Raw genomic sequence first — 25,314 nt, 5'->3', positions numbered from 1 at the left:
CGTACTGCTCACCACACAACAGGCCAATAAATTGAGAGACAAGGTGTTGGGGCAGGGAATAGCGACTTTATTCGGAAAGCCCGCAGACCGAGAAGATGGTGGACTAGGGTCCCAAAGAACCATCTTACCTGAGTTTGAATTCAGGTTTCTTTTATAGTGAAAGGAGAGAGGGTGTGTGGCTGGTTGTTGCGAACATCTTGGTGTTAGGATCCTTTGTTCTTGCAGCTGTCCATGTAGGTCAGATGGTTATGATTTTCCTGTGAACCTCCAACAAGACAAATGTTATTCTGTCCTGCAACTTTTTATCTCTGTGTGAATGAAAAAGTGTTGTAACGTTAAAGGTCAGAGCCTTGAGAATGGGCTCTCCTGTATGTTTCAGGCTATAGGCAATATTTTTAACTTGTAGCAAAAACAATAGAATACAAAGGTTAAAAGTTAAACAAAACAGATCCAACATGGAGTCAGATTTGTTCTTCCCTATTACAAAAGCTAAAGTTTATATCCCTTTGTGCTGCATCTCCCTGTAGCCTGAAGAAAGGAGTTTGTGTGTGGCAGATTCCGAGCCAGGCCCTAAGGACAAGTAACCCTGTGAACTGGCACTAATGGGGTTGGTGGCTGTACCTGAGCAGTGGGGTGGGGGCCCAATGGTCCCAAGACCTGGATTTGAGCCCTGGCTCAGTTGTTTCTGATTGTGTGACCTCACCGTGCTTCACATTCCTCATCTGTAAATGCCTTGCTCCACCTACTTCACCTGGCTGTTGTGAAGGTAAAACGAGCTCATGTGTGAATTCTGATTTTTGGCGTTACTGTCACGTATTAGAAATGCTTGCTTGGGGCTTAAAATTTTGCTCTTGTTTTAATTTGACATCCACAATGAGACATATTTGAGAGGTTTAAGTAAAGCAATGAGGGCCATAAAAGGGTTTACATTTAGTTAACTCTTTGTTATTTGGGAACTGATCATTTTATTTGCAGCATTTTAGGACTTTCTGTTACCTGCTTTATTACCTAGAATATAGACATGGCAGCCATAACAGAGAGATCGAGAACAGCACAGGCTTAAATATCCTGGGGATGCATTTCTCTTTCATGTAATGGTCCAGATATAAGAGGTTCAGGGCAGTTTTGGGGGCGGGGCTGAGGTGGGGTGGTACACGCAGTCAGGGACCAAGGCGCCTCTGTCTTGTTTTTCTATGTGGCTTTTACCTCTTGGTCCAAAGGTGGCTGTTCCAACTCCACCCAGCAGGAAGGGGATGACCACAGCCTCAGAGCCAGAACTATTCAAATGTCCACACTTGGATACACTGTAGCGTTGAGCTCAGCATCCATGTGTTCAGATAGAAATTCAATTACTTTGTAAGAAGGGAGCTTGCATATACAGAGTGGGCAACTAGCAGGCTATTAACTTCTGTTTAAGAAGTACCCAGAAGATGGAAGACAGAGTGGCTTTATTAATCCATTCTTATAAACAACTATGGGATGACATTTGAAGGGGAGAACAAGGAGGTTAATGCTGTTGGCTTAGAAGAGGTTTGGAGATGATTTGTGCTTTTCTTTTATTCAGGCTTTTGAATAGTAATTTATTATTTATTCGTGGAGTATTTAGTAGTCCTTTCCTGCTACATTCCACATCCTGTGCTAGGTGCTGGGACTCAGAGATCATGGTCCCTACTCTCTAAAGGTCCACTCCACAGGGGGAGACAGGTGTGGCAGGCAATGAGAACAGAAGTGTCTGGTGTACACTGTGATGGGAGGCAGATGGGGGGCTGTGGGAGCTCATAGGGAAAGACCTGCCCACCCTGGGCAGGCAGGGTGTGTGTGTGTGTGTGTGTGTGTGTGTGTGTGTGTGTGTGTGATGTGATGCAGGTGGGATAAGGTCATGGCAGGAGGAGGTGTGATAGGAGGAGGGTTATGTCTGTATCCCCTTGAGTAGTGATGGGTCCCTGGGAGAACAAGTAAGGTTCTGTCCTCTAGTGTCACGTTTATGGTTTAATGTTTTTATTTCTGTTTCTCTTCCTAGAAACTCTCAGCGTGGGCCACGGGACCCTTTGTCACAAGGAGCAATGCTGCCCCGATGGGAACTGTCTTTTTACCTGTTTGTTTCCCTAGGCTTCCACTTCTATTCTTTCTATGAAGTTTACAAAGTCTCCAGAGGTAAGGCCCCAACTTTTCTAAACTTGTATCAAGAAAAAAAGATGGAGGAGGGAATGCTCAGAGGTGGAAGATTCAGGAAGATAGCCTCATGGGCTCAGGATGACTTGAGCCCTGCTTTGCTTTCCTCCTGTCTTGGACAGTTTGAATCAATGACCTGAGTCGTGGAGTTTTCCACCCTAATCCTGGATCTTTTAGGGGATCCTGTGGCTGGTCTCCTATAATAAGAAGGTTTGATTCAATGGCTACTGAAGGCCATGGAGATGATTTGCATTCATAATTAGCAGTAATCTCTTTAACTTCTCTCTCGCCATTACTCCTCTCAGACACATGGAGGCCCGGACTGCTTTACTCTTCTTGTTCTGCTGTCCACAGTGCTTTTGTGCACATGTTGAAGAGGACTCATTACAAAGTCCTCATGCCAGCCCATGGGAAGGGGCATGGGAACCCTCCTCTCCTTTAAGGGCAGCTTGGAATAAACATTGCCCTGTCACTTGTGCTCACACCAGTTGGCCAGCACTGAGTTCCCTGGCCACAGCTGGAAGGCTGGGAACTATTGTCGTTAGCTTGGTGGCTGTGTGCTACATAAAACTTCCCATACTGGGGAAGAATGGAAGAAAGAATTTTGGAGGGTCCATGAGTGATCTCTTCCGTAGTCAGGGACAGTTTCCTAGAGGTGATGGTGAGCCTTGTTTTAAGGAAGAACAGAAGTCAGCCAAGTAGAGAAAGGGGCAGAGGCTCTGGACAGAGATGTGTTTGCAGGCAAATGGACCAGCATGTGCAATGCCATTGGGGTGTGAGAAAACACAGTATGACCTGGGAACTCCAAACCACTCAGTAGGGCTGGAGTGTAGTGTGTGGAGGGAGAGTGGTAAGAGTTGAGCTTAGATCAAAGAGCGAGATACATTGTGAATGATGTGTATTTATTTGGCTGAGGAGTCTGGACTTTATCTTGAAGGCAGGGGAGTTTGCTGAAAGTAATTGTGGTCACTTAAAATGGCAAAGGTAGGTTTTGGGAAGCACAGTTGACAGTGCTGTGCCCCCAGCAGCTGCCTCCCTGTGGATCACTGGGATTGACTTGCGTCACTGGGATCAGCTTTGCCCGCATTCTACATATGTCCCACTCAAAGCCATGGGAGAGACTGACCATCTAAAGTAGATGAAGACTGTTTGGTCAAGGCTGTCCAAGTAGCTGCATTCCCTGGCCGGAGCCTCTGAGCTCTCAGGGCCCATGTGCAAGGAGCTCACCTGGCCTATGTCAGGTGCCGTGTTAGGTACTTTATGTACCCTGTCTATTCTATCTTTAGAGCAGCCCTGTGAGATGGTGTGTTACTTAGAAGATAGGCTTGGCTGCAGAAACATAGCCTCCAAAATAACCGTGGTCAGGGCTGGTATGGTGTCTGGATAGCAACCATGACCCTGGCTCCTTCTACGATGTTCCTCTGCCATCCTTGACATATGGTTCTGCCTCATGATGTGAGGTGGCTGCTCCAACTCCAGCTGCCATGTTCACTTTTTTCCCAGCAGGAAGCATGGAAGGGAACGGGGAGGACAGACCCTCTCTTTTTTTAGATCATAACCTTGAAAGTTGCTTATGTCATATTCTTTCACGTGCTGTTCGTTAAAACCTAGTCCCGTGGCCATATCAACTATGAGGGAAGCTAGTAAATGTAATCTTTGGTTGGGAGGCCGTTTTTTTTTTTTCCAGCTAAACCAAAGGGTTTTAGTATAGAGGAAGAAAGAAAGAATGGGTGTTAGCAGTTAATCATCAGTCTTTTCCATAAAATGGGTGTGATCATTGTCCATTGTTACCTAACAAACCATCCTGAAGCTTTGTGATTTAAAACAACTACCGCCATTTATTATCTCTCACTGTTCTGTGAGGTTCTTTTCCTTTTAAATAGACTTTTTAAAAATCTCTCTCTTTTTTTTTTTTTTTTTTTTTTGCGGTACGCGGGCCTCACAGGCTCCGGACGCGCAGGCTCAGTGGCCATGGCTCACGGGCCCAGCCGCTCCGTGGAATGTGGGATCTTCCTGAACCGGGGCACGAACCCGTGTCCCCTGCATCGGCAGGCAGACTCTCAACCACTGTGCCACCAGGGAAGCCCTAAATAGACTTTTTTAAAGAGCAGTTTTAGGTTCACAGCAATATTGAGCAGGAAATACAAAGAGCTTCTATGCACTCAGTGCCCCCGGCAGGCACAGCCTCCCTGACTATCAGCATCCTGCGCCAGAGTTGGTACAGTTTGTTACAATTGACAAACCTGTATTGATATATTGTTATCATCCGAAGTCCACAGTTCATAGTAGGGTGCATTTTTGGTGGTGTTCATTCTGTGAGTTTTGAGAAGTATAAATTACATGTATCCATCATAGTATCATACAGAGTAGTTTCACTGCCCTAAAACTCCTCTGTGCTCTGTCTATTTATCCCTCCCTCCCCTTTATCATCTCCATAGTTTTACCTATTTCAGTTTTAAAAGAAACATTTTTTTTTTTTTGGCCGCACTGCACAGCTTGTGGGATCCTAGTTCCCTGAGCAAGAATCGAATCTGGGCCCCCTGCAGTGGAAGTGCAGAGTCCTAACCACTGGACCACCAGGGAATTCCCAGTTTTATCTATTTCAAAGCATCATATAGTTGGAATCATATAGTACGTAGCCTTTTCACATTCGTTTCTTTCACTTAATATGCATTTAAGGTTCCTCCATGACTTTTCATGGCTTGGTGGCTTAGTTCTTTTTAGTGATGAACAGTATTCCATTGTCTGAATGTACCACAGTTTATTCATTCACTTACTTAAAGGCATCTTGGTTGCCTCCAAGTTTTGGCAATTATGAATAAAGCTGCTATAAACATCCATGTGAAGGTTTTTGTACGGACATAAGTTCTCAGCTCTTTTGGGTAAATACCAAGGAGCAATGGCTGAATTGTGTGTTAAGAGTATGTTTATTTTTATAAACAGCTTTCTTCCAGAGAGTTGCCAGTTTTCTTCCAAAGAGGCTGTATCATTTTGCACTCCCGCCAGCAATGGGTTCCTGTTGCTCCACATCCTTGTCAGCATTTGGTGTTGTCAGTGTTTTAGATTTTGGCCATTCTAATAGGTGTGTAGTGGTATCTTGTTATTGTTTTAATTTGCATTTCCCTGATGTATATTGTGCACCACATTTTCATATGTTTATTTGCCATCTACATGCTTTGATGAGCTGTCAGGTGAGGACTTTTGCCCATTTTAAAATCAGATTGTTCATTTTCTCACTGTTGATTTTCAACAGTTTTTGGTATCTTTTAGATAATAATCCTTTATAAGATACGTTTTTGCAAATATTTTCTCCCACTCTGTGGCTAGTCTTCTCATTCCCTTTACAGTGTCTTTCATGGAGCAAAACTTTTTAATTTTAATACAGCCAGCTTATCAATTTTTTCTTTCATGGATTATGCCTTTGGTGTTGTATCTAAAAAGTCATTGCCACGTCCAAGGTCATCTAGATTTTCTCTGATGTTATCTTCCAGGAGTTTTATAGTTTAGCATTTTACATTGAGATCTATGATGTCCATTTGTGAAGGGTGTAAAGTCTGTGTCTGGATTCATTTTTTTTTGCATGTGGATGTCCATTTGTTCCAGCACCTTTTGTTGAAGAGGCTCTCTTTGCTCCACCGTATTACCTTTGCTTGTTTGTCAGAGATTGGTTATGTATATTTATGTGGGTCTATTTCTGGGCTGTCTATTCTGTTGCATGGATCTTTTTCTCTGTTCTTTTACCCATACCATACTGTCTTGCATCCCATAGCTTTTTAGTGAGTCTTGAAGTTGGATAGTACTGGTTGTCCGACTTTGTTTTTCTCCTTCAATATTGTGTTGTCTGTTCTGGGTCTTTTGCCTCTCCATATAAACTCTAGAATCAGTTTGTTGATACATACAAAATAACTTGCTAGGATTTTGATTTGGGTTGCATTGAATATATAGATCAAGTATGGAAGAACTGATATCTTGACGATATTGAGTCTTTCCATGAGCATGGAATATATCTCCATTTATTTAGTTCTTCTTTGATTTCTTTAATCAGAGTCTTGTTGTTTTCCTCATATATAACATGCATATTTTGTTAGATTTATACCTAAATATTTCATTTTGGGGGGTGCTGTTGTTTTTAATTTCAAATTCTACTTGTTCATTGCTGATATATATTTGTTTATTTTTTGGCTGCGTTGGGTCTTCATTGCTGCACGCAGGCTTTCTCTAGTTGCAGCAAGCGGGGGCTACTCTTTGTTGTGGTGTGCGGGCTTCTCATTGTTGTGGCTTTTCTTGTTGCAGAGCATGGGCTCTAGGCGTGCAGGCTTCAGTAGTTGTAGCACATGGGCTCAGTAGTTGTGGCTCGTGGGCTCTAGAGCATAGGCTCAGTAGTTGTGGCTCACGGGCTTAGTTGCTCCGTGGTATGTGGGATCTTCCTGGACCAGGGCTCGAACCCCTGTCCCCTGCATTGGCAGGCAGATTCTTAAGAACTGTGCCATCAGGGAAGCCCCATTGCTGATATATAGTAAAGCAACTGACCTTTATGTATTAACCTTGTTTCCTGCAACCTTGCCATAATTGCTTATTAATTCCAGCAGTTTTTTTGTCGATTCTTTGGTTTTTCTAGATAGACAATCATGTTATCTGCATACAAAGACAGTTTTATTTCTGCCTTCCCATTCTGTATACCTTATATTTCATTTTCTCCTCTTACTGCATTAGCTAGGATTTCCAGTACAGTGTTGAGAAGGAGTGATGTGAGCGAACATCCTTACCTTTTTCCTGATCTGAGCAGGAAAGCTCCTACTTACTCACCATTAAGGATGATGTTAGCTGTAGGTTTTTGTGGGTGTTCTTTACCCAGTTGAGGAGGGTCCTCTCTATTTCTAGTTTACTGGGAGTTTTAAATCATAAATAGGTGTTGGATTTTTTTCGAATGCTTTTTGTGCATCTACTGGTATGATCATGTAATTTTTCTTTAGCCTGTTGTTTTGATGGATTACATTGATCGAGTTTCACGTTCTGTGAGACTTTGTTTTTAATTAATCTGGATTGGACTTAGCTGGGCATTTCTGCTTTGTGTGTTGTTGCTGGGCTGCAATTATCTGGTGGCTCAGCTAGGCTGAAACGTCCAAGATGGCTGACTCACATGACTGGCTATCAGCCAAGAGCTCAGCTGGAGGCTGTCAACTGGAATGCTGTGGCTCTCTGTATGTGGTTCTCCACATGGCTTTGAAGAAGGAGTATTGCATGTGTGTAAAACCAGAAGCTGCAGATCTTTTAAAGCCCAACCTGGGAAGTTGAGTAGGTCACTTCTGCCTCATTTATTGGTCAAAGCAAATCATAGGGCCAGTCCAGATTCCAGGGGAGGAAGGACTATGGCTTTTTATGGCTGGAGCAGTGCACATAGACACGGAGACAAGGAATTGATGGTGGCCATCTTTGGAGTCTCTCTACCACAATGGGTGTTACACTTCTTTACCCAGATGGGGATACTGAGGTTGAAAAATATAACTTGTCCAAGACCACACATCTAATACATAATGGAACAGGTTTGCCCAACTCTAGACCCAATATTTTATTCTATTCTGCCACTCGTATTTATTGATAATTTAATTTCCTAAGGCAGCTTGCTTTATAGGAGAAGCCCTTTTATCCATTATACTGTAAAACTTCAAACTTTAAAATTTTATCCCACTGGAATAAAATTTTTCCTTCTTATGTGGTGAAAGCTACTGGGATGGAGGTGGGAGGGGATCCTTCTGTGGAGAATACAGAACTTTTCTGCATCTCAGTTGATCCAGCGGCTGTCATCCTGTTTGATTTATTACTGACCACACCCTAGCCTGGAGCTTCTTTTATCCATCAGGCTTTTTCTCTTAATATCAGTGCCAAAGTGGCCACTCCAAAGAAATGTCATATTTCTCTATTCCTCTTTCCATGCAGCTCATGGAAGCCAGATCCCCCTGCCTTGCCAAAGTGTGTTTAACGCAATGTTGAGTGTTTTTGGCTCCATGTCTTACTATCTAATTCAGGAAAAAGTGCCACTTAACCCACATTATGGAAGTAGATCCACTGGGAAAACTGTCTCTTCTGTGAACTTTTTTGGAGTGTTTGTTTCTGGAGCAAATATAGGGCCTAGAACATACTAGAGGCTCAGGACTTATTCGTTAAGTGGAATGCCACGGGTGGGCACTTACACGGCTGCTTTCTCTGGGCACAGAGCAGGCGTCTCATTCACTGCTCTCTTCCCCATCAGCAGTAGCAGGGTGGTCTGACCATTAGGGACAGCAGACTGATTATAACAGCCCTAGTCAAAAGGGATCTCTTGGTAAATCCACAGCAGGGACTGAACAGAACAGCCCTTCTTCCACTCAGCTCTTCCAAGAGTCTACATAGAGTGTGTCAAAGTCATATGGAAATGCTTGGGGGTGGGGGGTGGTGGTAGTGGTGACCTGCTACGCTTGGTGACCTCTCCCCTGGTATTCTGCAGTATTGTGGCTAATCCAAACCTGCTACATTAAGTTTGTGTCTTATGGTTTAGAACATGTAGAAATACTTTTATGTCTCTCTGATTGCACTTAATTTGAGGAAAGATACAATGTGTCATGCAGTAACCTTGAAAGAATTAATGCCTCTGCCTAAAAGAGGGCTATGTATTTTTGTTGTTCATATCAGCTTATTGCAGTTCTTGGAATGAAAACAGTTGAATTCTCATCAGTGAAAACCATTGGTGATAGGAGGTCACCTGGAAAAGCATCTGGAAAGGGAAGTCATGGTCTACTGTTTCAGCTTACTAACTATTGATTTATATTCAAAATATCTCTCTTCTTGTACCTATTTTGACATTTTGTAGCTTTCTAGCAATCTGTGCATTTTATGAAGGTTTTCAACTTGATTAGTATATTGTGGTTTATAATTCTTATCTTAGAAAACATTTGTTGTGTCTCTAGTTGGCTTTTCTCTCATCGTATACTTTGTTATTTACATCTTCTCCTTCACTCCCTCCGTCCTACTTTTTTTTCCCTTTGATCAATGGTGCTAGAGATCTTATTAAGCTTTTCAGCTTTGGCTTTGTTAGATTTCTCAATTGTTTCTTCTTGTTCTCCAATCCATTGATTTCTGCCCTTATCTGATTATTCCCTTCCTTATTGTTTCTTTGGGTTTGCTCTGTTCCTTCATTCCAACTTCATGAGTTGAATGCTTAGCTCATTTATTTTGTGAGGAATCTATTTGTACTGTTTTATTGTACCTGATTGTTTTTCTCAGAAGGATTTCCAGAAGAGGAAGTATAGAGTCAAACTACATGAATGTTTTTAAGGTTCTTGATAGATATACCCAGACTGTTCTCCAGGAAGGCTGTGCCAATTAACACGTTTTCTATTGGAGAATGTCCATCTTACTGTAGTCTCAGTGAGTTTAGCCTTTATTCTTCAATCCACCTCATATGTATTTGGTATATTGATAAGAAGTGTGAAGAGTTAAATTACTTTTTTTCCCAAATAGGTAACCAAGCGCTATTTAATAAGTCTTTCTTTATTGAATTATAATGCAATCTTGATCATGTACTAAATTATTGTACCTACTAAATTCTTTTATGGATATGCACACGTGCATACACACACAGTATGGGGGCTGTCTTTTCTGTTTCACTGATTTCTCAATCAATTCTTACATCAGTACTGTGCTGTTTTAATTATTTTTGCTTTTTTTTTTTTTTTTTTTTTTTTTTTTTGCGGTACGCGGGCCTCTCACTGCTGTGGCCTCTCCCGTTGCGGAGCACAGGCCCCGGACGCGCAGGCCCAGCGGCCACGGCCCACGGGCCCAGCCGCTCCGCAGCATGCGGGATCCTCCCGGACCGGGGCACGAACCCACGTCCCCCGCATCGGCAGGCGGGCTCCCAACCACTGCGCCACCAGGGAAGCCCTATTTTTGCTTTTTAAATGTCTGAATATCTGGTGGAGTAAGTTACCACTCCTTGTTCTTTATTTCCATTCTTTTCTTAGCTATTCTTACTGGTTTATTCTTTGAGATATGTTTGAAATTGGCAGGTTCCAAAAAAATCTCATTAGGATTTTAATCAGAATTACAGTAAGCCTAGAAATTAATTTGTAAATAATTGACAATCTTATAATATTGCATCCAGGAGTATGGTATTTTTTTCTCAAGGTTTCTGTTACTTCCCTTAAAAAAAGTTCATGGTTGTCTTCATAATAGGCCCTGTTAAAATTCCTAAGATTATTTATAAGTCTTTTTCTTCGTTTTATAATTGGGATACTTTCCAATTATATTTTCTATAATTTCTAGCTGATTATTTCTGGTCTATAGTAAAGTTGTTTATTTTGGTTTCTCTATTTTATGTTCCAAAAATTATTGAATTCTCTTAGGGTTCCACTGGCTTTTATCATTTGATTCTCCTGGTTTTTGTACTTAGATAATATCCACACATAATGATAATGGTTTTGCTTCATCTATTATTACTTAGCCAGGACTTCTAGAACAATATACTAGTTGGAAAAGAATACTGTCCTTATTCTGTTATCCCTAACTTTAATGGAAATCCCTATATTGTTTTACCATTAGTGAAACGCTGAATAAGCTTTTCTTTGGAAGAAAAACATGTTAAGGAATATGTCTAGCTCCCTTTTACTAAAATTTTAAAATCAGCAATACATGTTGAATTTTATCCATTTTTTAAAGTATCTATTCAGATGATTACATAGTTTTCCTTTCTAAGCCTATTGATATTGTAATCATATTTCCAATATAGTTTATATGGTTTCCTACAACAAACCTACTGTGACTATGCTATTTTTAAATACACTGCTTGTTTCTGTGTTTAAAAAAATATTAATAATTTTGAAGTGAGATTAACTGGCCTGTAGTTTTATTGTTTCATCCTCACATTTCAGTATCAGCATTCTGTTAAGTTTTTGAAATGAATGGGGAAGCTCCCCCACTGACTCCGCCAATATTATGGAACTGTTTAAGTAGTATACGAAGTGTCGGCATCAAAGTTTGATATCATTCGCTTGTAAGTTTGTCTAGCCACAGAGTCTCTTTGGAAGTAGACTTATCGAAAACTTTTCAGTATCTTTCAGGATTATTGGTATACGTAGCTCTTCTTCTTAAGTCAGTGTGAGTAATTTATATTTTTCGATTTCATTGAAATTTTCAGATATATTAATGTACGGTTGTATATCATATTCTTAAAATGTTTTGAATTCTACATGTGTCCCTTGTTTTAGGAAATTTAAAAAGGTTTTGTCTATTTGGTAGGTTGATTCTCTTTTTCGAAGAACAAGCTCTTGGATTTACTTATAAATTCTACCATTTTTCTGTTCTCTGTGATTACTTTCTGATGAACAGCAGCCACCCTAGTTCTTTTTGGCTTTACAGAGCCCAGGCTTACCTTTCATGGAGTAGCTATCTTCCTGAAAATTTGCAGTTAGAGACATTTTTATAGAAGGAGCTGTGCTTTCCATTGATTTGAGTTTTTATTTCACAGGTATTTTATTTTCATTTCTTTAATCTTCAGTGACAAGCAGTTAATGTTTCTCTAAATAAACTCTGTGACACCAGAGAGCCCTGATATTTAAGCAAATATGGAGCAAATCATTTGAATTGCCGCCTCCAGTTTCTTTTTTCTTTTTTATAGTAGGTGTTCTTAAAGTGGGATGCAAATATAGTTGAGCATATTCATCTTTTGGCTTTTGTTTGTTCCTTTACATGCCTTTTCTTATAACTTGTCACTAATCCCAGCTTATGAGAAAAGGATATAGCAGCTCATTTATAGATTAATTCTTTTATGTCATTCATGCAACATACTAACCTGTCATAGGGGACAGGCTTTGTCAATCCAGAGGTTATTTTTCCCACTTGCTTCTGTGATTAGGAGTTTGGTTGCAAGATGGCTGGTTACTTATCTGGTGGCCCCAGTTCAGGGTAGGGAAACAAAGGCTACCAGTCCTGTGTTTGTACAGGTGGCCTATGCCCTTGGAACCAGGTGAGCTGGCTGCCCACGGACAGAACCACTAGGGGCCCTTCAGTTAATACAGCCTTGTGAAAGGACCCAAGTGCAGGAGGCAAGGTCTGGACAGCCTGTCTAGATAGCCAGCATTAATAGTGTGTGCTGTGGTGCAGCTAAGACTCCGAGTGTTCTATTTGGCAGGGCTGCGTGTTATATTTGATCTTTTTTTTTCCCATGTTACCTATGGCCAGGGTCATAGGAAACCGTCAAGTTGCTGCCTTCCTACTGGAATTCCAAGTCTCCTGGCCCACCCCTTCCTCTCAGGCTTGCACTGGTGTTTTCTTCCTAGATTGACACTGATCCTCAAGGGAGGGGCCTGTTGACTTCCAGACAGTCTGCTTTCTTAAAACCTGTGGTTAACCCCTCACAATGACTCGGGAACGGGCCCCGGGCTGGGGGGCATTTGAAGGCAGCCCTCAGTGTTAGACTCTACAGCGCCTCACTTCTCAGGCACCCTGCTCCCCCAGCCTTTGCTCTGTGTTGCATCAAAGCTTATGGCTTTTTCTTTACTGGAGCGTTTCCATCTTAGTCTGGGGCTTCTGGCTCTCCAGGGAGCCCTAAGGATTCCCATGCAAACTGTGTGCCTGGTGGCCTGCCTTGATAGACCCCAGAATTCCTAAGGAGTCGCAGATGAGCAGCTCTTTCAGGGAGATTTGAAGATCATTTATGTGTATATCGCTTTGCATCCTATTTACATATATGATTTGTTTTTGCTTGGGCTATTTCTAAACCACTTTATTATTCCCCGAGTGGGAACTGGAAGAGAAGAGAGAAGGAGCCCACGTACTTCAAGAATCTCATGGAGAAACCAGCACCTTTTCTTCCCTCTTGTATATGATCATGTACTTGTGCATATTTGAGAGTTGCTTACTATTAAATTCTCTTATCTTTAGAAGCCCATCTTTTCGGCTCCCTTCCCCCACTCTCATTTACTACCATGGTCTGGTATATCCTCCGGCTTCCTAGAGAAATAAAGAATCCATAGGATCCGATTGGAATTTTTCAAATGCATAGAAACAGCAGGACAGTTGGGCCACGGTTGGGTGTGCATGTGCCCGACAGCGGCTTGTATCAGATGAGGGTGTGTGTGTGTGTGTGTGTGTGTGTGTGTGTGTGTGTGTGTGTGTCCCCCTCCCCTTCCCTCTAATTAAGGGTAGGTAGGTTAGAGGCTTTAAGTGAACGGTTTACTTAACCACAGCTCATTGGCGATTGAAATGCGAACCCTCTCACTCAGCAGGTGGAATGGGGCTTTGATGTATCCCGTTGTTGGGTGGTGGTTGGTGGTGGAGGGCAGGGGAAAAATCAACAGCTGACATAGTATTGAGGGCTCGTCAGCAGAAACTGCTTAATTTCTCTGCTCTCAGGCAGTTTTGTGGAGCGCTGAATTTGGGGAAATGGAACCAGGGCACCTAGAAGAAAGGGCTGGCTCTGCCCACAGTCAGGCCCGTGTGGTGCAGAGAAAAGTGCTCACGTAGAGAAGGCTTCTCTGCATTTGCACCGTCCCCTTGCTTGAGGGAATGTGAGTTATGATGAAATCTCGTTCTTGCCCAGAGGGTGAGGGTGTGGGGTCCTCACCTAAGCAGGATAATCAGAGAAGTTCTGAGGGTTGTCACCTTTCACAGAAAGATCTCCTGCTACAGTTTCTCAGCTTCCGTTCTACCAAATTCTACCAAATTTGGTAGAATTCAACCAAACTTTGGTAGAACTCTACCAAATTCTATAGCAATGCATTTCAGCTAACTCAAGGCGGTCTGAAGACAGTGATCACCAAAGTATCATGAATGGATTTAAGCTGTAATTTAAATGTACGTCATACAGCATTTGTTTGTGCCAAGAAATCAGAGAAGGGTGATTGGTAGGAATTCTCCAAAAGCTGAGGGAGGGTTTTGGTGTAGAACCATACTGTCCATTGCTATAGCCACACGTGGCTAATGAGCTCTTGAAATGTGGCCACTTCAAATTCAGATGTGCCATAAGGATAATGTGTCCATGGAATTTTGAAGAATTAGTAAGAAAAAAAGAATGTAAAATAACTCATTAATAATTGTTTAACATTGATTCCATGTTGAAATAATGTTTGGACATATTAAGGTAAATAAAATATTCTAAAATTAATTTCACTTTGAAAAATTATTTTTTTAAAGTGTGGCTACTAGAAACTTTAAAATTATAAATGTGTCTCAGATAGTATAGCAACTGCACAGCGCCAGACAGGATTTCGTCTTAATTCTCATATCTGCATACGATTCCTTTTTCCCACTAGGGGGAGATGTGTCCTAATATGGGGGAGTCAGCTGCTTAGCTTGTAAACTTCACTGCTTTGGAATGTACCCTTTTAAAAAAGAAGCACTCAAGTTTTTGCGTTGTTTCAATTCTGCATAATTCTGTTGTTTCTGGAGGTTGCACTTTGTAGGAAAGTGAAGCCAAAACAGAAGAGGCAGGAAAGCAGAGAGGTTTTCCCCCTTGTTTTTGTTAGCGTTCAGAGAGACCTGTTACTTTGTTGGATTGTAGTAGCTTGCTGCTTGTTTGTGGGTTGTTCCCTTGGAACTTGAGTCTGTGTACAGCACAGCGCACACACACGTACACGTACACACACACACACACACACAATGTGGCCTGTGTGCAGCTGTAACAGAAAGGACCAGGGCAATCACACACCACCACAGCACCTCCTGGACCTTATGGAATTCATTGTGAATGTGTCCTGCAGTTGCGCCCTGTGGCACACTGGGCCCCAGTACTCGATGAGCCTCCCTTTTCTGCTTTTCCTGGGGGCAGTGTTGCCTGGGGTTTGAGGCTGGGGCTGCTGTTTGCATCTAGTGTGTGTAAATCTGCCCTTTGATCCTACTCTGAAACCAGCATCATTTCATGATTATGTTTTAGTGACGCACTCTCTCCTGGTTTTCCTTTGATCTTTCTGGGTAGCTCCTTTGTGGTCCTCTGTGTTTTTTGTATGTTTGTTGGTCTGATGAGCACTGGATTTTTCTTTTCTTGTCTATGCAGTCTGTGCCCTTTTGGGTGATCTCAGCCATTCTGGAGGCTTCATTACTACCCTTATACTGGGGACTCCTAAGTCTTTACCTCCAACGGAGGCGCTGTTTTGAGCTCCATCCATGCCCATCCATGCCTATTGACATCAAATAGATACCCCAGACTCAGCCCCCATAGCACTCTTTACCTCCCATATCATGGCATTCTTCAGCACCATTGTAATTTCTTATTATTTGTTTGTCTCTCTCATCCAGTGTACAGTAAGTCCCAGGAGAGCAAAAGCCTTGCCAGTCGTGTTCTGCGTTACTCCTAACTATTTCACACTGTGCCTGGTTATTGTTCACCCTTAGGAAGTATTTGAATAAGATTTTAAAATATTTTTTGTTTTAAACCAATTGTACTATTTACTTATAAGCATATGTATTACCATTATACAGTTCCATCAATAATCTTGTTAGCTTTATATCACAGGGCTATGATCACCATCATTTTGTGGCATGGTCCGTTTAAAAATTTTTTTCACCATCTGTACAAGTGGGGCATTTGCCCTCATCCCTCCTGTGCTTCCTTGTGCTGGAAGCTTTTGCACTTTTTTGACCCTTATGACAAATTAAAGGGACATTTCCATCAGGCCCACCGTGTATTTCTAGGAACTGAGGTCACAGAAATGAAGGAGTGTGACATGTTTCCATGCCTGTAGCTCAGTCCACGGGCAGCTTTTCCAGGACGTATTCCAGTTTCCTTTGGTACCTCTCCTGTTAAACCAAGTCCAGTTTCATTTGGATTTGTGACTAATGCACACTGTTTTTCTTGTCAGAACATGAAGAGGAACTGGACCAAGAATTTGACCTGGAGACTGGCACTTTATTTGGAGGATTAAAGAAGGTACAGAGTGGATCAGTGATAAACCTTTTCAATTTTCAAAGCTGGTTTCAGTGTTTTGCATCACTTTTGTATTTGGCGTTGACCCAGCCATAGCACTCAGCAACAACTGGACATTTAGTACCTTTCCTGCTGTAAAAGGTGCGAGTGTGCCGTGTAGAGAAAGGCATTCCCTGTGCTTTGTCTTTATCTCATCCCATGTTCTCCTCTCAAAATACTAGAGATGTGGATCAGTAACCTTATCGGTTCATGCAAATTTCACTCTTGTAAAGTTTAGGAAGTTCCTTCCTGACCTAGCCATAGCTATTGGAATCAAATGTGGCTCCTGGACACTCCCTATACCAACTCATGGCAACTATGGAACTGTTTCCTTCCTGCCTCTACTGCCCCTGGCCGTCCACACCCTGCAGAGCATGCTGGGAATCCCCCGCCCCTCTGCTCCCTGGTTCCGGGTGGCAGTGGGCCATTTATCCTCCACTGCAGCTCATTATGCCTGCTTACATAGCGGGCAGGGTGGCCGCTATTGCTCTCCTAGTGGTGACGGTTAGCACTTCTGTTCTTCAGAGTGTCATGGGTAGGTACCAGACCCTCCTCTTTTGATTGCAAGATGTTAGACTACTTTCTGTGTCCCACCAGAACCCCTTTCCTCTTGAGTCTAGAGTTTTTCTCATTCTTCCCCTTTGAGTTTTCCAGGACCCCATTTCAGTAATGACTTGGATCACATGACGTCCAGCTTCAGCTCATAGTTTGGGTTTCAGGTCAACCCTAGTGAGGAGTTGTGTATTTGTTTTTCTAGGCATTTGGATATGTTTAAAAAATGATATCACACCATTGCTTTTTACTATTTTTGCTCTAAGTGTGTAGTGTGCCAGGTATATTGTAAGTTTAGTCAGCTTTTGTTGGTTGGCTTGGGGCATAGAATGATGCTTGCACTCCAGGTTCTGAGCACCTGACTTACAAATGAACTTTGGAAGACAATTCGTTTCCAAACTGGGTACTGCCTGTATTGATATCTTCCTACTTTGAGAGTTGCAGATCTTACTTAGAATTGAAGAAAATTGGCTTCAATTTCCATTTGATTTTCTAGGGTAACCTGTCCCTTTTCTTCCAGCTCTGGCTCTATACAGAGCCACCGTATTAAATACATGGCCCACGTTTGTCTGGGGCTGGGAAGAATGTCCTGCCTCGCGTGATGCTCTTCCCAGTTGTTTTACCCACCAGACATTTCCGTGAAAAGTTGGATATAAATTTAATTTTCGTTCATCGAATCCATTTGTAAATGTTTCTGATTTAAATAAGCCCTTTTTAGGATTATTAGTAAGACGTGTAATGTGGGTGGTATTGTGCCCACTTCAGAGATGAGGAAATTTGGGAAGCTTTATGTCACGGTGGAATTTGAGTTGTAACAGTGTTACAGAACTCAGGTTTAGCTGCTCATCGCTCAGGAATCCAATACTGAGAGATAAGTGTTGGGTAAAAGGAAAGGTAGCTTTATTGAGGTAGCTGTCAATCCTGGCAAGAAGGTGGACCCATGTCTCAAAGAACCAACTCCCCAAGTTTTGTTCAGAAATTATATAGGAAAAAGAGGAAGGGCCTATGTGTTGAGGAGAGGGTTGCGAGGTGCATGTTCAGCTCATGGACATTCTTGGTGGCGAGGCAACCAGGAGTCAACATCATCAACCTTCTGGTTCTGATTGGTCTGGGGTCTACGTGCTTGTGGGCAGCATATAGTTAACTTCTTCCACCTGGTGGGGGTTTCAGTATCTGCAAAACAGCTCAAAGGATATGGCTCAGAATATATCTATAGCCCCTGAGGAGAAACTAAAGGTCCTTGATTTTGTTTAATGGCTAAACTATTATTATTTTGCCTTGTTTGGCTTTTTCCTTTGTTTTTGCATTTTCTCACTTCTCTGATTAAACTTACTCTTTGATTACAGTTTTTCTGCAGACGAGACAGGCAGAGGAGAGTGGGCAGGGGGGTTTGTCCTGGGAAGGCCCCATTGGGTCCTACTCTGGTTACAACAGCAGATAGCTCTTGTGAGTGTCTGGGATCTACTCTTTAGAAATATACTGCTATTGGATTTCTTACAACAGAAAAAAATGGTGATTTAAGAAAAAATTTTAGTCATAATTCAGGCATTTCAGATAATACTGAATTGTTTGCCAGGGGCAAAAATAAGCAAACTCATTTTAGAGTAAGAGACTTTTTGCTGAAGAGAAGCAACTGTGAGGCAGTATGAGAAGCTGAACGAGGAATCAGGCCCCGACAGGTTTGGAGCTCCCATGGATTTCATTGTTGCAGGCTCAGCCCTGCCGGGTGTTGCTACTTCTAGACAAAGGGGCTTTGTCTTCGCTGACTTTCCAGCTCCCACCACTCCATCACATTCAGCTGCTTGACTCCCTGCCAAGGCTCCAGAATCCTGGGGACGTGACCTCTTCTGTGCATTCTCCGTGACAGCCCCCCGTGGTGACGGGCACAGGCAGTGGATGTCAACGTTTAGGTCGACCCTGCCTTTGTGGAACAGTGCACAAGGCTCAGATAAAAGCTCCAAGGACTTTTTCTATTCCAAAAAATCTCTGTTCCTCTGTCCTGCTGACCATCCTTCCATCCATTCATCTGACGGTATTGAGTACCTCTTGTCCTCATCTTTCTGTATCTCATTACCCTGCATAGGGGATGAGTAGTTTGGAGTCCTAGAATTTAGAGGGAAAATGATGAGCCAGGGTGGATAGCCAACAGATGAAGGAAATTGATTCTGTGTCCTTGGTGAAGATCATAAAATAGACCCGGGGCCATATGTAGCGACAGGAGGTTCATTGATGTCTGCTGAAAGTCTTATTTCAGCTAAAACAGAAGCCTAATAGGTTCTGAGTATTTCCTTTGGAGGTTATGGGAGGTGGCAAGCAAATGCTATTCTGGTCTAGATTCTAATCAAAAGGTGAAATTACGCATGAGTAGAAATCAAGAACTTTAGAAGGAAGCTTTTATGTTCTCTGACCAGTGCATCCTTTAAATGTCGCTAAACCTCAGCACTGCTGACCTCCTTTGTTTGGGGGCCTGTTCTGTACATTGTAGGGTGTTTAGCAGCATCCCTGGACTCCACCTCGTAGATGCCAGTAGCACCAAGTCATGACAGTCACAAATGTCTCCAGGCATCGCCACATGCCCCCTAAGGACAAAACCGCCTCTCTTTGAGAACAGCTGGCCTGCAGTCATATTTAAGGGCTTTGTCATGCTGACTTGGCCATTTCTTACCTTTGCTCATCCTGTTTCCTCCTCCGGATTGTGCTTCACCTCTTCCCTGTCTGGTCCTCACTCACACTTCACATCTGAGCCCAGGTGTCTCCTGTCACGGAAGCATTGCCTGGACCTTTAACTTGGGCTTAATGTGCATAGTTGCTGACACTTCTCTGCTTCTCTTTTTATCTCCTTCCACAAATACAGCTTTTAATGCATGTGTTTCTGTGCCCAAGTCCATGTGGAGTGCTAGGGACCTAGTAGTGAACCAGACAGACAAACTTCCTGTCCCAGTGTCTCCTAGTGGGGACAGACCAACAGTAAGTAAATAAATAAACGTAACAGCCACAGATTGAGCTAAATGATCTGAAGGAGATGAACAGGGTGATGTGTCATCATGCTTTGGATTGAATCTTGTGCCCTGTTACGATAAATATATTTGTACAGTGTTATCTTGCAGTATCCATCCTCCACCAGACTGTGAATCTCTCAGGGGCAGGGCTGGGATTTAATGAGTCCTGTATCTTCAGTGCCTGGGACAGAGTAGGTGAGTATTTTGCTGAATTTAACTGCAGGAGAGAGTGAATAACACTGTGCCAGGTGGCTACATTGGCGTAAAATGCATCAGTCCTAAGTTCACCTAGATGGGCATGTACGTGAATGCCGAGCGGGACAGTGTTGACAGTCAGAGCAGGGAGAGACCACCGTGGGCACAAGCAATCCCACACTGCTTCTGGGGGCAGACCTTCAGCTGAGCTCCACAGAATGGGTGGGATTTGGCAAGGTCATCGGTAGAGAAGATGCTCTTCCAGAGGGGCTCAGTGTGGTCGGAAAGGGGACGAACCTATCAGGGTGATGGTGACTCAAGGGGAAGCTTCCCTTAGGACAGTGAAAGGTTGCTGGGCCTGACCACAGTCCTCCGGTTGCCGATGATGGTAGGGAGGATTATAGCCCAAATCAGGAATACCTTTGGGTCTCATCATTCCTTTGGTGCAAAGCTGCTTGTTTCTGCCGAGACGCCAGTTGTGGTGGGGGAGATTGCATAGGTGTAGCTCTCAAGGAGTGTTCAGGTTACATATGCTGTGACGTTTGCATCCTGTTTTGTGATGTCTCTTTTTCCAGGCTTGAAAGTGCCTCCCCGCGTGAGCTCCAGTGGCCTCTTGGAGCAGTCCTGTGCTGGGAACCTGTGTGTGGCCAGGGACAGGTCGAGCCTGATGCCTTTCCATTTCTGGCCACCTGTCTCAGTGTTTGGTGGTTCCCTTTTCTCATCTCAGACTTTGTAGTGGCCATGTTCCTTGCTTGATATTTCTAGATAGTAGGTTCTGAATCAAACTGACATGAATGAAGCTCCATGGTGGGTTGTATTATCATGAATTTGTTTTATTTTTATTTCTGATTCAAGATACTTGTTATAATGGAAAGAGCACAGGTGTGGAGTTGGATGGACTTGAGTTCAAGATGCAGTTTGCTCCATTTTGGAGAATCATTCACCTCATTTGAGCCTTAGTTTTATGTTTTGGAATATGGGAACGGGAGGTCTCACTGTGGAGAAAGAGATGATGATAAAACACCCAGCATGTATGTGTTGGTACAGAATGGATCCTCAGTCCATGCTGCTGTGGTCATTATTTTGTCCTTCCATGGATGATGACATCTTTGCTTTAGAGCTAAGATTAGTTGATTCCCCCTGTCTGGCAAGGAGATAATGTTCTACAGAGAAACGTTTAAATCTAGAAGGGGATGGATTGCTACTGAAAGGAACTCTCAAAAGCCTAATGCATTATGAAGAATTTTACATGTAGTCAATTACTCATTTCTTTCCTGAGGACACCTCTTCCTGTGACAGTTCTGAAATTGGGGCCCACTTGTGAATGAGACGTTCTTTCAGAAGTAGAATCAGAGAGGAATTTTCAGTGCCTGCCAAGAAAGTTAGAAAGGGAAGATAAGATCAGAGAAGGGAAGCTTGATCACTTATGTCTTTGAATGTTAAGAGAGAAGAGGTCGTTTCTAAAGTAAAGATACAATTTTTAGCTACTCAGATTTTACCTATAAAGATTTTAATATTCAAGTTATTTATAAATTCCTCTGTATTTTGATACTTAAAAAAAACTCAGCAAGCTCTATGTTGAATCATTTATCAAATATTCATTGAGTGGCTGCTGTGTGAGAGGCTTCCAGGCTGGGTGCTGGGAGGCTGTGACCTTCCAGGCTCTGTCTTCACTGGGCCCTGAATTCGGGGGACACTGATGCTGAGACAGTGAGGTAAGTGATGCAGCTATTCACGGGGCATGCAGAAACAGAAGGTGCCTGTAACCCAGACTCACATAAATTAGAGCTGAGGTATTGGGGAAGGATGGGTGAAGGGAGCAGCAGGCCTAAGGACTGGATTTGAGAGAGTCCTTCAGTTTGGCTGGGAGGTTGAGTGAGAGGAAGGGATGATACAAGATAGACAGGGGCTGGATAATAAAGGCCATTGGGTGCCATAGGTAGAGTCTGGACTTTATTCAGAAGGCAAGGGACGGTTACTGAAGGGGTTGGGGCCATTGCCATTTCTTCTGAGGACTCTTTGAGGAGCCTTGGGATTTCCCTGCCTTGCCCGCCTCTCCTGATCTCCCCCACTCAAGGTCTGTGCATCCCTGGACTTAACGTACTGGAATGTATATCTCATAATTTTCCTCAAAACCCATGCATGGCTCCCCATTTCTTACAGTATGAAGTCCAGACTCGGTGGCTGACATTCACCCCCATTTGTCCACTGGCCCTACCTTGTTTTAGCAGCCACATCTCCATGTAGTAACCATGTGCTACTAAATAACAGGATTGTCTTCCATTCCCCAAGGATGCCTTGAGGTTTCCTCCCCGTCATCCTCATGCAGACTGGGCACCCTTCCCTGCGGCTCAAGGAACAGCCCACGTGGAACCTTTCCTGACGCCTCTCCCCCAGCTTCTCCCCCTGTTGGCATTGATTTCTCCCTCCTATGAGCTCCATTCCCAGGACTCCTCCCCGAGCCTGTGTTATAGAGCAGTTACCTGTTTTAGATGTAAGGGGATCTTTCATCCCTGCCTCACTGGAGCAGGCATTCAGTAGTGGTGGTTGGATTAAGGTGGACATGGCTGTCTGGTTGGGCACTTACTGTGAAGGGTCATTGGCTCCCTGGCAATGTTTGCTTTGTTTCACGGCCTAAACTCTGGCAGGTTTAGAGAGTGTAGGCCTTACCTCATTTTCATTAAGCCGTAGCTCCTCCAAGATGATTCCGGTGTTCTGGTCATGTCTGCCTTCCTCCATCTGATGGGAACAGGTGAACGTGTGGTTGGGCTGTTTGTGTGAATTTTCAGCCCGTCCTTATTAACAGAGGATTGGATTTGATGCAGCTTTGCCCCTTCACAGAGGGGCTGCTCAGCAGAGGTAGATTCTTGTGTCCTGTGCCAGCCCCTCCAGGCAGAGAGGGTGTGGGCTGAGGAGTCTCCAAATGGTCAGGGCAAGAAGCCCACAGACGAGTAATGGAGGGAAGGTTCCTGAGCACACGTTGGGCTTGATTCCCTCTTGTTAACATGAAGGACTCCTGCTCTTAACCTGCCAGTACGCTGTCTCTTGTCTAGTCTCATCCCTGCTGGATGTCCTTCCTGATATGTAGGAGATTTGCAACTAGGCGGGGGGAAAAGTGAGGCAGTCGTGATTTCCTGGGGAGCACAGGAAAGGGAAGCTCTCTGCCTTATGTGAAAATAGGGTCTGTAATGCAGATGGATAAGCATCAAATTTGCTTATTAGCTCAGCCACTAAGGCCCCTGCTTGGCCCTCCTCTCTCTTTTATATCTACTAACTCATGCAAAATATTGTTTTTTTTTAAAAAAATTAATTAATGATAGATTGATCGATTTTTGTCTGCGTTGGGTCTTCGTTGCTGCACGTGGGCTTCCTCTAGTTGCGGCGAGCGGGCGCTACTCTTTGTTGCGGTGCACGGGCTTCTCATTGCGGTGGCTTCTCTTGTTGCAGAGTACGGGCTCTAGTCGTGCAGGATTCAGTAGTTGTGGCGCACGGGCTTAGTTGCTCCGCGGCATGTGGGACCTTCCTGGACCAAGGATCGAACCTGTGTCCCCTGCATTGGCAGGCGGATTCTTAACCACTGCGCCACCAGGGAAGTCCCCCCAAATATTGTTTATTTTGTTATAAAGTTTCTTGAAGGAGCCAGGAGAAGATAAGGTGAAGTTAGAACCAAGGGTTTAGCCCTGCAGGACTAAAAAATCAGGTGTGTGTATGTGTGCATGTACACGTATGGAGGGAGAGAGGAGAGAAAAAGAAACAGACTGAGAGAGAGAGAGGTTCCCCATGAATACTTAGTAAAACCTTGAGGTGATGATATAGGCTTGGTGTGGTGAGACATTTCTCAGCCACAAGCCAGTCAGTTTACAAGTAATTCTTTGCTAATCAACTGCTTTTCTATAGGTGCTGTGGGTTAAGGGAAGTAAGAAGCATAGTTTCTCTCCTCAAGAAGCTATTACTCCATCTGAGAATGCCAAGCTGCCACGTGGCTTTAATAGGGATGATGCTCTAATTATTTAACAAAGGGCAGCAGCATCCATCAAGCTGAAGAGATAGCAGGTGTACGCAGCCAGGACAACTGACCCTGTTTGTGTGTCCTGCCTGAAAATCGGTATTACATTTAACAGAGTGTTTCCATTTTTATGAGTGTCCCTGGTTGGTATAGCCAAAAATTGCCAGGTGAGTTTCCAACCTTGGAATGACCAGGGAAGGCTCCCCAGAGGAGGTGGATCTGAGCTGAGCCTTGAACAGAAGGATAGTGTTTTGAACTGACCCGAGTCTGTCTGATGGTTGAACAAAAGTCAAATTCTTTGGTTTTACTCTTATTAGCTTCTGGTAGTTGGAGGTGGGTAGGAGTTAAATATCTTCCTTTCCTGTAACCTCACTACCAAGTGGTACGTCATAGGGAAAGAGTTCAGATCTGAATTCTGCCCCGTGTGCAAACACTTATTATTTATTTCTTCAGTGGCAGGTACAAAATCTGCCACGGAACCTGTTCTCTGTCTTTAGGTTGTCCAACAAGCACCCTGCAGGAAGGATTCATCTGAGGCTGAGGCAGTTCTACTCTGTGGGCTGGAGCAGACACCCTGCTAGTCTGACAGGGGGAATGGAACCTTATGAAGTAAAAGGACATAGAAGCACAGGGGTGCTAGAAGGAGGGCTGTTTCCTCTGAAGCTCTGGGTGCCTGCTCCAGGGATTCTGATGCCTCACCCTTATGAGGTTATTGGAGGCTGCGAAAATTTCTAACCCGCTGCCTATGTTGAGCACCACTTCCTTCATTTGTACATCACTTATTTCTAACATCCTTAATGCTCATAAATTCTCAGGTGCAGCTTTCAATACCAATATTGAAATCATTTGAATTGTAGCCGTGTCTGGAACTGGATTTCTGACTGGGACCCTTCGGGTGCTTACTCATTCCTTCTGGAATGTGGACTCCGCATTTGGGCACTTTTAGTGTCAAGAACAGTCCCTCAGGGTAGAGGGGGTTGTTTACACAACACATCCTATGTAAGTTCTCCAACAGATAGGATTCTGAGAGTAGAAGGAGCAGAGTTCAGCAGCGGCTTAGAGCTGAAATCTGGGGAGAGACATGGGGGAGTGGGGAGGAGGGGAAACCCTTCCTTTTCCCAGTACGTTCCCTAAAAGTGGTGCCTGTCACCATTCTTTAAAAGGTTATTACCTTTTAAAATCATGACATGACAGTTGATAAGTCTCTGTTAAAAAGAAATTAGAAGCAGCTGCAGGATAAAAAGTAAGATCATGGGCCCGTGGGAGATGTGAAGGGTGGTGTCTTTGTGTGGGGAACTGACTGAAGCCACTTGCAGGATCACAGTATCTGCTGAAAAGTTCAAGTTGGTGAGGGTTAGTTAGTCCATTATAATTTTGCTCCTGGGTTGTATGAAGGCAGTTCTCCAGCTAAATTTGATCACACATATAGACATTTATTAGGCAAGCAGTAGAAACTA

General features: G+C 43.5%; 1 protein-coding gene across 2 annotated transcripts in view; it reads left to right on the top strand.

Annotated features, from left to right (window-relative positions):
* HHAT (hedgehog acyltransferase) overlaps positions 1 to 25,314 on the top strand; it is a 364,249-nt gene that overhangs the window by 12,332 nt on the left and 326,603 nt on the right. For both annotated transcript variants that reach the window (XM_082612886.1, XM_082612885.1), the window contains exons 2-3: positions 2,021 to 2,154; positions 16,002 to 16,069. In XM_082612886.1, the coding sequence (XP_082469012.1) occupies positions 2,064 to 2,154; positions 16,002 to 16,069 (159 nt within the window). In that variant the 5' untranslated portion in view covers positions 2,021 to 2,063. The remainder of the gene's footprint in view (positions 1 to 2,020; positions 2,155 to 16,001; positions 16,070 to 25,314) is intronic.

Source organism: Mesoplodon mirus, assembly GCF_964341445.2.
Source record: "Mesoplodon mirus genome assembly, chromosome: 3".
Classification (NCBI taxonomy): Eukaryota; Metazoa; Chordata; class Mammalia; order Artiodactyla; family Ziphiidae; genus Mesoplodon; species Mesoplodon mirus.
This window is presented reverse-complemented; position numbering and strand designations above follow the sequence as displayed.